This window comes from Coenobita brevimanus, chromosome 2 (genome assembly GCF_032717465.1).
Source record: "Coenobita brevimanus isolate Jiangsu-jjx chromosome 2, ASM3271746v2, whole genome shotgun sequence".
Lineage (NCBI taxonomy): Eukaryota > Metazoa > Arthropoda > Malacostraca > Decapoda > Coenobitidae > Coenobita > Coenobita brevimanus.
The window spans coordinates 4,464,756-4,479,258 of record NC_136955.1 but is presented as its reverse complement, the minus strand read 5'-3'; the positions used below and the strand labels follow the sequence as shown (position 1 = coordinate 4,479,258).

Below are 14,503 nucleotides of genomic sequence, written 5' to 3'. Positions count from 1 at the left end.
TTGTAGTAGTAGTAGCTGTTCCCTAGACAGTCTGACCGAACAGCCTTGAGTCCCTAAGGAAGGCCGCGGCCAAGACCAGGCTTTCCATAGAGCTCTCAAGGAGCGTAAATTGTGTTGTTGGCATCAGTGATTGTGTGCAATGCAGTCTTCCACAATTAGCTTAATAGTATGGGGTGCTGTGTTGCATCCTGGACAGGCATCAGCAATGGAGTCATCTAGCCTCTTCTGATAACTCAAGAGGGTTGGATGATGCCCACATCTCAGCCTGGCCAGGTGGACCCTGTCCTCACAAGGGAGGTAGGATTCAGAAATGTGGATATCAGGGAGCCGTGCATGCAGCTGTGTGTTGTCTTTGAGAGACTTAATGGAGCGGCAACTGATATGAGAATGGATATGCTTCTGGAAACTGGTTTGAGGCAGGCAAGAGGGTAGAGATGACACTATTTGTGTATAATACTATGTACTGGGTGTTGTTTTGATGTTCCTTGGTGTGTGTCGATGTGCTGCCATGTACTGCAGTGGATGGTGTGGGTCTGTGGAGGCTGTGGCAAGAATTTGTGTGCCTCTCATGTCTAGATGATCCTTAACTTTGAAGACTTTGGTTTCTTGGTGCAGGTGGTCTGTAGGTGTAGTAGCTGTGCAGCTTGTGACTCTTTTTAGGGCCTTGTTCTCTAGGTCTGTAGTTTATGGTATTCACAGAAATATCTCAGTTAGCATCATTCAGAGCATCCATCACCTGGCTTGGCCCTAGTGGCTTTTTGTCATCTGTAATGGTTGAGTACCTGGTAGCTTTGCATCATGTCCTTTAGGCTTCTGTTTGAAAAAATAAAGGATGAAGTAACAGCAATAATATTCACTTATATCCTTCCTTTACCCATATACAGGTGCTGGAGAGGGACACCTTTACATAGTCACACCAACATAATCTGATGACTCTACTGCCCAGGTATGCAGATGTACCTCAACTCCCTTTCTATTCCCCCAAAAAAGGATGGAGTATTGCAGAGGAAGGGTAACTTTAGCCTGCTGTCCACCAGGTTCAAATTCCTGAACCTAGGACTTCAACAGACACCTAAAATGCCCATCCTACACTAACTTGGGGTAAAATTGCCACCTCTCCATGTTTAATACTTTGTTAGAATACACAGACATTAGAATATGATTGCAGTAATGAAGAAGTGTTATGGAAAGGAGGCAGAGCTGTAATATTGTCTTTTTCTGCCACTCAGCTGCATGAATTAAGCTGCAAAAGGACAAAAATTTGGTCAGGTGAAGGTAAAGCAATTACACTCAATCCTCGTAAATCGCGTGTTCATAAATCACAGCTAGGTGGCCGTCAGACTGCCGGCAACCTTAAATCACTGATAAGTCATGAAAATCGCGGATCTAGGCACCCAAGTGGGCCTTTTCCAAGGAGAACCGTAAACCGCGGCATTCAAACTGAAAATAACGACCCAACAACCAATCAGCGTGCGTCCCTGGTGGCATATGTGCATACCGGGTACTAATGCCGCCATGTTGTTGTTGTTGTTGTCCCACCAGTCCACACACTACAGACCGTCACCGTGGAGTACAAGAGTTACCTGACTTTTTTGTGCAACTTTCCCCCGCCTCCTACCTGCCATGGCCCCTCCCGACCCCCCAATGAAGCGCTCTAAGCAGTATGGCGTCAGGAAGCTGCTGCAGCTGTTGTACAGTCAACGTTTGGAGCTCATTCATCATGTTGAGAGGGAAGAGAAGTTTTCAAAGCTGGTGAAAGAGTTTGGGAAGAACAAGTGCTGGTGAAAGAGTTTGGGAAGAACAAGTGCTGAGAGGTTCTAAGTTCTTCCCAACACCACCCCACTCCATTCACTTAAGCAATTTCGTCATAGGATTAAGGTGAGATACCTGAACATGGCTTATTTCTATTTAATACATGCACTGAATATTCCTGAATTTGTATGTGTGTGTTTGATAGGGCCTAGATAGGTGTCGGTAGGGTGATGTGGGGGCGGGTTGGCCAAAGTCCAGACCCAAATTAACTTTCCACATAAGAGTTATTATTCGAAAATCACGGAATTCGTAAATCACAGCAGTGGTCCAGACCCAAATTGCCGCGATTTACAAGGACTAAGTGTATTCAGTATGGTACTAAGTTGTGTACTGTACTATGGTACTACTCACATACAAATCTCGAGTAGCATCAGTGAGGGCATCTGCCACCCTCCCCAGTCTTCGTTCACCCCGTTTCGCCGCTGCTCCCAGGTTCTCATCACCAAGGATCTTCGCATGTTCAGCCAACCGGGCAGGAAGAAGCAGGCAATACTCCCTCAGTGTGTTGCACAGCTTGAGGAGTTTGAGTATTGTTGAAGCATCACACTCTACTCCTTGACGCCCTCTCAGTTCAACCACCTGAAAGGGAAAAAATGAAATGAGAGACTGCTAGAGATAAAGCTGCACGGACAGACGTTATTAGGTGATCAAGGCCAAAGTACTGACGTATGCTGGAGCTGTTATAAATGAAAACTAAAATAAAAACGAGCTATGAATTGGAAATCAGCAAAAGGAAATAGTTAAAGAATAAGAAAATGGGAAGTTGTGGATGGTTAATAAGCAAAAGAGAATAGCTAAAGAAAAAGAAAATGGAGATATGAATAATCAGGAACAAGCAGAAAGGACGAACTACAGAAAAGGGATGAAAGAAATAGAAACATATATTCAGGAATATGAACAAAACAGTTACCGGGTATAAGAAAAAAGAAAAAAGGAAGCAGCAACAAATCAGAAATACCCTAACCACAAAAGAAACATTCTTTGGTCCTCACTCCAGGATCACAATAGTTTTTTCTGATGGATTTGGGTATTACTCTATAAATTAATTTGCTATTCTATGATGAATTTACTGAATCCTTGCTGGTGGTAGGCAGTGGCAACCATCATCCACTCACTTGCTATTGTACTTAACTTCTTCTGTCACCTTTATCATTTTTTTCTGAGTCTGCCCTCCTCTCTTTCTACTTCTTCCATCCTCCTTGTTACTTTCATTAATCTTCTTTTCATTTCAAAGTGATTCTACAATGAATGATAATCCCAATGGTTTCCTGAAATCCAGGAAACCATTAAAATATAATGCTGGGTGATCACCACACCACCAAATAACAGGATGACATGGAGCCTACTATGGTGCCCCTGCTAACTAAACACAGACTCAAATATGGAGTCCATCCAGGAACCTAAGCTCCACATTTTCCCACACCTTGTTCTGCCAAGGTGCTATCCACTGCAGGGAACATCAGTTCACTGCACTTAACAGCCCTGTAGGAGTAATTGCATGCCTGCAATTGATGGGTCTGCCAGCCAAACAGTCTGGGAGATTACGCAATAACATAATCCCAGCTATAAAATTTTGGTCAAATTTTACACGTTGCCCTCATCCGATTTTCGACTTTTCGTTAACATTTTCTAGTAGAATTGGTCATTCTAAGAATCCTTTCTTCTATGGCATTTCTCTCACAATTTGATAATAAACGAGTTACACGCGATTTACTTCCACCAATCACAATCACAGATAGGTGGTATTATTTCGTACTTACACCCAACTCACTGACAACAAAATTGGCTAACTCACCTTATACTTTACGCAATTCTATGCATTTTTTCTTCTATGACACTTCCATCTTAATTCAACCGTTGATGAGTTATGCAATTTATTACATTTATTATTTTCTATGGGAGAGAGAGATTTTCCCTGCCGTGGTCAGACAATTGTGTGTGTTCGTTGGTGCGTGTTTACTGTTATGCGCGTGGGTGGATAAAGCGCATGCGTGGCACATGAATCAGCCAATCACAAAGCAGAATTTCAAATGCCCCATGCTAGGGCTCGCAAGATTTGAAAGTCGGTTCATCTCCAACCATAGACTGGGAAGCCTTCAAAATTTATTACTTCACTGCTATTTCACAGTTCTACCAGCAAGAAGATAAAACTGTTGTCTTTGTGTGATCACATGGTGTTTTACCTTCAACAGGAACAAAGTACCCAAATCAAGGCAAAAGTCTCATTTTACGTGAGGATCAGAAAGTGTCGCACTGCCGCCCGTCACCAGTTGCCGTTACAGTTACAGACGACTCTTCAGATGCAGACGAGGAACTGTAAACTGCTAGGTAAATGCATTATTTCTTATTTACACCCGGTTAGGTTAGGTTAGATGAGGTTTGGTTAATGTCATGGGGGGTCTGGAGGGCAAAGCCCCCCAGTTAGGAAGCACGGCCAGGGTTGGGGGGTCTGGGGGGGCAAAGCCCCCCAGTTAGGAAACACGAACTCCCTAAGAAGCTTAAAATTATTTTTTTCTGAAGGATTTTAGTGTTTTTCGTTTGATTTTGATATCAGTTCCAGTAAGAAATCACTCACTTTTGCGTTTTTTCCCCACCCAACACCCCGGTTTCCCACAGGTCCCCCAGTATTCTTGGAGGGAGGGGGAAGAACTGCAAAAAAATATGTTTCAGGTGATAACAGGCATCCAACCTGAGTGTTTTCTGTTGTTTTTGGTGTGATTTTTGTTGACTTGGACTGGTCCTTTCCACTGGAAGTCGCTAGTGGCGTTCAACAAAAACTAGCAACTTGTGATAGAAACAAAGGTCAAAATCGATCGAATCACACCAAAACAACAGGAAACACTCAGGTTGGATGAAAAATTCGGATAAAGGCAACATGTAAAAATTGACCAAACATTTCAACATCTGTGAATATGAGCTTTCCTAGTTTGCCCTTCTTTTATTTTAGCTATCAGACCAATGACTACCATTCATCTCAAGGGAGACTTTTCACAGTGAGTGGGGTAAGCACACTACTGAATTGATTAAAAATTCAGGACTACTTCCAACTTTAATTGGTTATAATCTGGTTGTGATATATACTGTACTGTATATTCAGCCACTAATTTATCATATAACCAATTCAGCATTTTACTATAACTGTCCTTTAACCTGCTGTTGCGCTGGGTGTTTAAAAGCCCAGAATTGCCAAACACCATGATAACTAAGCGCATAATTAATACCAAACACGGAGTAGTCACTAAACAACTTTTCCCTCACCTGGTTCGCTATTGGTCCCAGAACCTTCAACACGGATTTGGTCTTGGTGCACTCCTCTATGTGGCTCATTGTGGCATGTTATTGATGCTGCTGAAAGTGGAAACACATGTATATTTACACTTCTCGGTGGAGTTAAAGAGCATTAAATAGCGCATCAGACGTAAACAGTAGATTTAAACTTTGACAACAACCTCACGAGCTCCACCTGTCGGCCGCCGCCAGAACTAAAGGTATAAACAAGGCGCATTTGACAACGGCACCTAGTTCTTCAGTACAATTAGGTTTTAATATGATTTGCCGCAGAGAAGAAGCAGAATCGTTTTAGTTATTATTCATTTACGAGAGGAAAACTTTTTAATTCCCGGTGATAATTTATAAGGCGCATTCTACAACATTCCAATCCACAGAGAGAGAGAGAGAGAGAGAGAGAGAGAGAGAGAGAGAGAGAGATTTCTTGAAATCACATATCATTTTCATATTATATATAACATTGCTACAATAGCTCAGACTTTTTGCCTACGTTGTAAGACGTATGAGAGCAAAGCAAGCTTATCTTGTTCTTGTTGCCGACTGATACTTTGAAATAAACCTTCTATGTACACAAATCATCAACCATCATGGCCCCTCCCCACCCCCATCACAATACCAGCCCATCCCACCCATTTCTTTATTTTCTACGCCTCTTCTACAGCCCCCAGTACTTTCCTGGGGAGTATTTTCAGGTAAACCTTCATCGTACTCAAAATATCAGTCCAGAACACCATTTCACAGGGCACAATTTCCTATCCCAGCCCATCCTGTCCATCCCATCATTCACCACGTCCATTTCTTCCCACATTGCCGATTTCATGGCTCGACGCAGGTTGCATGGTCAACGAGCGTGCCTCTTATTTTTTATTTTTACTTTTTCAACAGATAATACCTTACATGGAAACAAAAAATAATAAAAAACTAGGAAATTCAATGAAGGAATCGAAGCGGGAGGGAAAAAAGGAAAAAAAAATGGATTGAAAAAGGGGAAATTGGACAGAGAGAGAGAGAGAGAGAGAGAGAGAGGAGGGGGAGGGAGGGATTGGGATTACACTGAACATACGTTCCATAGTCAAATAAACGTTATGTCATCGTTTAATCCCCCATCTCTCTCTCTCTCTCTCTCTCTCTCTCTCTCTCTCTCTCTCTCTCTCTTTCTTAGCCCATCTATCTATCTGTCTGTCTACCCATCCACATCTATATCTTTGTCTCTCTATATAGTCCATCTAAAAAAAAAAAAAAAAGGAGAGAGAAAGGAAAAGAAAGTAGGAAACGGGAAAAGAACAGAGAAAGAAAAGAAAATGTCAGGTTTGGGGCTTATAGGATACAGTAGAAAGGTCAAACAGAGAAGAGAGAGAGAGAGAGAGAGAGATTTCAGATAAACGAAATCTCTTAATATAAAGGCCCGTCCACACTAAATGTTTGCTGGTGCGGGTGGGTGTGAGAGGAAGTTTTGCCATACTCCTTCTATAGATCATTCATTTTAACTTGGCCCAGATATTCTTCTTTTTGCAACTTATTTCACCCAGCTCAGTGGCAGGAAAAAGACAATACTAAGGCTGTATGTCATCTTCACAGCTCTTCTTCGTGACTAGCACCATGTTCTAGTGTTAATCAATTGTTACATTTCAGCATTGATGATGGAGGGATAGTAATTTTAGGATATTTTAAGATGAACAGGGAAAGCGGCCCTACTGGACGAGGGCGGGAGCGGGTCAGAACTTTTATGTGTCGGCCTTGGTCACCTAATGGCGGCTTCCCACACTGCTCGATCTCTAGCAGCCTCTATTATGCCCCTTATCCCTGAGACCATGTTCTATGACTTTTTTCCAAGGCCCGTATTTTGGTTGGTTAATGAAGCTCCCTAACACCTTCTCCTAAGCGATTTCTTTTTTAATTACGCCTTACTGTCCTCTTCATTGCTACATAGATCCAAACTTCGCCATACTCTGCATAAATATCGCACAAAAGGATATTAATCATCGATATCCAAAAATAAATTGCTAAGGAAAAGGTGTTAGGGAGCTTCCAAAACCGACGAGAATGTCTTTTCTTTATCATGTGTTTAATTTTCCTTCTCTCTTCCTCATATCTTAAAAATTCCACGTCCAAATACAATTAAATATTAAGTTTTAGTTGGGTCTATTGTTTTATAGTTTTTTATCAGTTATTCCGTTTTCTTTTCTTCCTACAGACACATTTTTACACGTCTCCCACACTCATCCTTTTCCTTTCTCCCTCCTCTGATTTTCTTTTTTCCTGCTCTCTCTCTCTCTCTCTCTCTCTCTCTCTCTCTCTCTCTCTCTCCACATTTTAAAACGCTCTCTCACACCCCCACCCTCGTCCTTTCTCCCTCCTGATTTTCTTTCCTCTCTCTCTCTCTCTCTCTCTCTCTCTCTCTCTCTCTCTCTCTCTCTCTCTCTCTCTCTCTCTCTCTCATCCACTCCGTCCTGTCTTAATCCCACTCAAAGGCCAGTTAGGCAAGAGGGATGAGGGAGGCTAAAGGCTCTATTTTTCCCCCAGGACGGACTTTTCCACGCGGGACGCACCTGTGTTCTAAACCCAGGATAGCCTCCGACGCACACCATCCTGCCTGTTGTTGGTGGGAAAAATGGAGATGGAGTGAATAGGAATGGAAGGAGGGGGAATTGAGGGAGAGAGAGAGAGAGAGAGAGAATGGCAAGGAAACTCACAGGAGAGAAGCGAAATGGGAGAAGAAAAATGAAAAGTGGGAGAAACGGAAAAGGAGAGAGAGAGAGAGAGAGAGAGAGAGTGGGAAGAAAATACACAGGAAGAGAAGCGAAATGGGAGTGGGAAGAAGAAACTGGAAAACAGAAATGGAAAAAGAGAAGGGAATGGCGAATGGAGAGAGAGAGAGAGAGAGAGAAATGAATAAGCAAATAGAGATAAGGAAGAGGACAAACTGAATAATAATTGTTTCCATCCCTTTTCCTAGTAAAAATTTCCATATTGTGTTTCCAGCGATCATATCTATCTATCTATTTATCTATCTGTCTATCTATCTATCCATCTATCTATTCATCTATTTTTTTTTTGCCAAGAATGAACCGGAGGGAGCTGTGGGTGAGAGAGAGCCCACCTTTTTAGTATCCTTCACTCACATTGTTTATATATATATATATATATATATATATATATATATATATATATATATATATATATATATATATATATATATACAATATATATATATATATATATATATATATATATATATATATATATATATATAGTAATATGGCGATGATCCTTGGCGCCTTATAGCTCAGTTCATGGACAAGTGAGGTCGGTTTGGAAGATAAATTTTGATAATAACCAAGGAGACGCATTTCTAGCCCATAATTGAGCCTCATCAAATATCATGCAACTAGGACTTAATTTTGACGTTATGAGAGTGGCCAAAATTCGCCAAATAAATCCAAAAGGAGTATAGATATTTGTGTAACTTTTAAAAATCTCATGGACTGCCTTGTTACACACATTAAAGAATTTCTGCTTCCTCTATGCCTGTGTTTTCTTTCTTCACTGCCTTCCTGCCTCCTTCTTCTCTTCTCACTTTACTATCCTTGTCTTTAACTTATTTAATAGATTCCTTAGTTATATTCCCCCTTGTCATAAGAAAAATTGTTGGTCTGTTATTGTTTGTTTTCCTTTGTTACTCCTTTGTACTGTGCACGTCCTTCCTTTCCTTCTTCCCTCCTTCCCATCCCGTTCTTCCTCCTCCTTCCTTCCTTCCCATCTTATTCTTCCTCCTGTTTCCTTCCTTCCTTCTTTCCTTCCTTCCCAACCTCTTCCTACCTTACTTCCCAATACCTCTTCCTCCTTCTTTCCTTCCTTACCAATCTTTCCTTTTTACTTACTTGCACCTCCTCCTTCGTTAGTTCGTTCCTTCATTCCTTCCTTCCTTCCTTCCTTCCTACCTTCCCTCCCTCCCTTCCTCCTCCCTCCTTCACCTGTTCCTTGAGATACAATTAAGATCAATCCAGGTCGCCTTAATTACCCATCCTCCTCCTCCTTCTCCTCCTCCTCCTCCTCCTCCTCCTTCTTCTTCTCCTTCTTCTCCTCCTCTTCCTCCTCCTCCTCCTTCTCTTCCTCCTCCACCTCCGCTTCTTATTCTTTTTTTTTTCTTCACCTCCGCCTCCTATTATCCCTCTTCCTTCCCTCTTTTTTATCCTCCTCCTTCTCCTCCTCCTCTTCCTCTCCTTCCTCCTCTTCTTCTTTCCCTTTTATATCTTCGTTCTTCCTTTATTCCCTTTTTCATTCTTCTTCTTCTTCTTCTTCATATTATTATTACAGTATTATTATCATTATTATTATTATTATTATTATTAATATTATTATTATTCCTCTTCTTCCTCTCCTCCTCCTCCTCCTCATTCTTCTTGTTCTTCTATTTACTTCCTTCCCTTCTTTGATCCCTCCTTCCTCTCCCTTCCCTCCCTATTTTAAATTCTTTTTCTTTTGTATATTTCTTTTATTCAATCAACTCTCTTCTATCTCCGCTCCTTCGTTTCCTTTTTTTTTTTTTTTTTACTTATTTTATTTACTTTGTTTTATTTAATTCTTTTCTATTTTCGTTTATTTGTTATTTTTAGTTTATTTCATTTTATTTAATTTTTTTACTTTTTTATTTCTTATTTTATTCTATTTCATTATTTTATTTTACTTATTTTATTTAGTTATTTTATTTAGTTATTTTATTTAGTTATTTATTTATTTCTCATTTTTATTCCTTTATTTATTGTCTTTTTTATCTATTTTTTCTCTCAAATATTTATCATCTTTGTTATCTGTTAATAAACTTTAATTTCATTACTCCTTATCGTCTTTCCTTTGTCTTATGTCCGTCTCTCTCTCTCTCTCTCTCTCTCTCTCTCTCTCTCTCTCTCTCTCACTCACTCTTCAAAAAATAAAAAGTAGAACCAAAATACGAAAAGCTGAGAGAGAGAGAGAGAGAGAGAAAGAGATTTCTAAGCTACTTGAAAGGTATGTGTGTTGTCCTCTCTCACTGCCTCACCCTTGTTGCCTCACCTCTGCCTGCCTCACCCCTGCCTGCCTCACCCTGTCTGTCTCATCCCTGCCTGCCGCACCCTGCCTACTACTTCTGCCTGCCTCACCCTGCCTGCTCACCCTGCCTGCCTTACCTCTGCCTGCCTCACGCTGCCTGCCTCACCCTTCCTGCTAACCCTTGCTTCCTCACCCTGCTGCCTCACCCCTGCCTGCCTCACCCTACCTGCCTCATCCCTGCCTGCCTTACCCCTGCCTGCTAACCCTTGCTTGCTCACCCCTGCCTGCCTCACCCCTGCCTGCCTCACCCCTGCCTGCCTCACTCTTCCTGCTCATCCTGCCTGCTCACTCTCCTACCTCACCCTGCCTCCTCACCATGCGTTGTTAAAGAAAACGATTATAGGGCTAACTATGGTAATGTTACAGAAATCTTTGGGGGGCTAGTTTGTGTGTGTGTGTGTGTGTGTGCGTGTGTGTGTGTGTGTGTGTGTGTGTGTGTGTGTGTGTGTGTGTGTGTGTGTGTGAGTGTGCGTGCGTGCGTATGTATGTATGTATGCATCTATGCATATGTATATGTGTGTATGTAACTATGTACAGCATATATGTATGTGTGTGTGTGTGTGTGTGTGTGTGTGTGTGTGTGTGTGTGTGTGTGTGTGTGTGTGTGTGTGTGTGTGTGTGTGTGTGTTCGCTTGCCTTGAGCCTCTAGGTTTCATAGATTCTCCTAGTGATTAATGATACTGCTTAGCTTTTGATTATTTAAAGTTTTATTCATAATTATAATTCAAAGCATTGTTATTGACTATTACAGAGAGAGGAAAGAAAAGAGAAAGGGAAGGAAACAAGGGAGAGAGAGAGAGAGAGAGAGAGAGAGAGAGAGAGAGAGAGAGAGAGAGAGATGGTACCAGTAGTTACAATTTCAAGTTTCTTTTCTCACTCTCAGCAAAATAAAATCGACTGACATTAGCTGTAATAGGAGAGAAGACGTGGATAGTAATAGTAGTAGTAGTAGTAGTGGTAGTAGTAGTAGTAGTAGTAGTAGTAGTTAGTAGTAGTAGTAGTAGTAGTAGTAGTAGTAGTGGTAGTAATAGTAGTAGCTGTTGTAGTAGTAGTAGTAGTAGCGGTGGTAGTAGTAGTAATAGCAGTAGTAGTAGTAGTAGTATAATGTTAGTAGTAGAAATAAATCTTAGTTCATCTGAAATGTAAACCCAGTGGACTGCAGGCTGAAGTTGTCCTCCTCCTGCAGTCCACCATTGTCCTTTTGGGGGATAGGGAGGGAAGTGAGGGACTTTTGTATGACCAGGCAGCTCCACCACCCATTTATATCAGTGCCACCACGTGAAGGCCTCCCTCTCCACCACGAAGACGAGAAGAAATTTTAATAGTAATCATACTGTCCTGTTACTTAAGCATTTTTCCCTTCCATCTACAAAGCCTCTGTACCAAGAACTTTTGAATACATCTGTACTTCTCTTTTATCCTTCCATGATGGTGAAGACAGAGGCCTTCACGTGGTGGCACCGATATGACTAGGCGGTGGAGCTGCCTGGATATACACACGTCCCTCAACTCCCTCACTATCCTCAGAAAGGACGATAGTGGACTGCAGGAGGAGGGGAATTTCAGCCTGCAGTCCACTGGGTTCACGTTCTGATTAGCTTAGGGTTGTAGATACTGCTATTGCTATTTCTGCTACTGCTACTACTACTACTGCTACTACTACTACTACCATTACTACTACTACTTCTACTACTACTACCACCACCACCATCGCTATTTCTTCATCATCATTATCATCATCATCATCATCATCTGCTGCTACTACTACTACTACTACTACTACTACTACTACTATTATTATTATTATTATTATTATTATATTATTACTATTTCTACTACTACTACTACTACTACCACCACCACCACCACCACCACCACCACAAGTACCACCACCACAATCCTCTCGTAAGATCAGCGCGTCCAACTCAACTTCAGAGCAACTCGCACCATGCATCACCATTTTTCCCCACCCCAGATTAATTCCAGTTTACATAACGTAGAAGATCTGTTACAGTCGGGGTTACAAAGTGGAGAATTCTGTCTCTCCAATTTTGTGTTAATTTCTGTGCTGTTGTAAGATTTAATTAAGATTTTTTAAGATATACCATCATCCACTCACTTGATGTAGTGCTGCCTACTTCTTCCTTAGTCTTTATCATTCTTTTTCTGTGCCTACCCTCCTCTCTTCCTATTTCTTCCATCTTTCCTGTCACTTCTTATTGCTTTTCTTTCCTTTACAGGTGTCTTTCCTTTACAGGTGTCTTTACATTGAGTGACGAGCCAAATGGTTTCCTGTAAGCCAAGAAACCATTTATAGCGCTGGGTAGTAACCATATAACCACACCATACGTGCTCCCTACGTGTCAATAAGTGGGTTGGTGGAGGGTTAGTGCCCCTTCCTATAAAACAAATAACTCAAAGTCAAATGGCCACCCCTTACAGGATTATGGCGTCTAGCAATAGATAGATAGATAGATATTGTTGTATTTATACTAGATTCTTTTCTTTCTCTTACTTTAATTTCTCTTCTTTGTAAGGTGGAATTATGCTGCTAGTTATGTCCTGGATTTTTTTACTTGAAACTGTTTTGCTTTTTCCTCTCTCTCTCTCTCTCTCTCTCTCTCTCTCTCTCTCTCTCTCTCTCTCTCTCTCTCTCTCTCTCTCTCTTCCAGACTCTTACGATTTAATATTTCTTTCACATATGACACGTACCCAGCCTCTAGAGGAGACCCACACAGCATAACACACATAAAGGAAGCTCCCTAACACCTGTTCCTCAGCTATTGGTTTTCAGATATGGGTGGCTGATATCCTGTTGTGCGTTATTCATGTAGAGTATGGCGATATTAGAAGGATTTACGAGTATGCAAAACAGAAGAGGACAGTAGATGTAATAAATAAAGTAAATTGCATAGGAAAAGATGTTAGGGAGCTTCCTCAACCGACGAGAATACGGGCCTAAGACCCACACACATCAGCGGAGTAGGGAAGCTATGGGACGACCAAATTGGTGCAGTTACTTACCTGCGGTTGACAGGCCTGCTCGACTAGACACTGGAGTCAAGAAACAACAACAACAACAACTACTACTACTACTACAACTACACCACCACCAACAACAACAACAACAACTACTACTACTACTACAACTACACCACCACCAACAACAACAACAACAACAACTACTACTACCACTACTACTACTACCACTACTACTACAACTACAACAATAACTACTAATACAATAACACCAATAATAATAATAATAATAATGATAATTACTAGATTTCTGAAATTGCTGAAGCAATATTCAAAGAACTCCTCATTCCAGACGAAAATATTCTTGATATTGTAGACCTAATATGAAGGACTTTTGGTATGGCTCAGAATTTTTTACGAATCTTGACCTGCGACCTTGAGATCAAGGCCAAGGTCATTCATACTATGCAAATCATGTTCACACATGACCTACATTTACACCGAGTTTGGTCAAAGTCGGCCAAATACTTTCCAATTTAGCACTTTCAGGCATGAGGCGGCCATTTTGATTTTCCTCCTTTTTCCTTTCCTTTCCTAGATTTCCTGCACCCGTAGTGCAGGCCGGGCCATATATTAGCCCAGTCGGTGGAGTGTCGGAGTTAACGGTGGTCCAGAGGAAACTGCTGAGTGAGAGAGTTAAATAGGTCCATGTTCCGGCTTAGCCGGAGGTTCTTTTGGACTTTGTTGATAAGCTGGTCGGTGTTATTGGCTATGTAGTCGTTTAACTTGTCATTGAAGTCGGTGATGTCAGTTGTGGGGTCAGCGTCAGTACGTGAGTCGTCTGTCGGTGGCGTCGAACCGGAAGTAGCTGCCTGGGAGGTGTCAGTCTCGGTAGCCTTGCGCTTCCTCTGTGCTCTCCTGGGTGTCGGTGGAGAAGCACAGGGTGGCGTGGTGGTAGTTTGGTGGTCAGGCTGGTCGGCTGCACGCTGTGGCGGGGGTGTAGGAGGCTCCCCGTGGCTGTCGGTGGTGGTGGTGGAGGTCTCCATGGGTTGAGCAGGAGTGGTGGCGATAGAGGCAGTCCGTTGGTTCAAAGGAGCATCGAGCTGCAGCCTTTTCCGCGGTGTTGTGTGGGGTTGGGAAGGCTGCAGCTTGGAGGCACGATGCTCCTGACGAGGGGCTGGCCGTGCACCACGGGCGAAGCTCTGGGGGATGACAAGGCGCGGAAGGCCATTCATCTCAAAGATCTGGGGGAGGAGAATAAGCAACGCATCCTTGTCACCGCCACAGAAAGCACTCGCCGTCGCGATGCACATGCTGACGATGGTGTCAATCTCCC

At 42.1% G+C, this 14,503-nt stretch overlaps 1 protein-coding gene across 1 annotated transcript in view; it reads right to left on the bottom strand.

Annotated features, from left to right (window-relative positions):
• Positions 1 to 5,166, bottom strand: part of LOC145390876 (uncharacterized) — a 52,393-nt gene extending 47,227 nt beyond the window's left edge. Inside the window, exons 1-2 of the mRNA XM_080265618.1 lie at positions 5,071 to 5,166; positions 2,164 to 2,391 (exon numbers count right to left, since the gene is read on the bottom strand). Coding sequence (XP_080121744.1) covers positions 2,164 to 2,391; positions 5,071 to 5,139 — 297 coding nt within the window. The 5' untranslated portion in view covers positions 5,140 to 5,166. The remainder of the gene's footprint in view (positions 1 to 2,163; positions 2,392 to 5,070) is intronic.
• Positions 5,167 to 14,503: the final 9,337 nt, after the last annotated feature.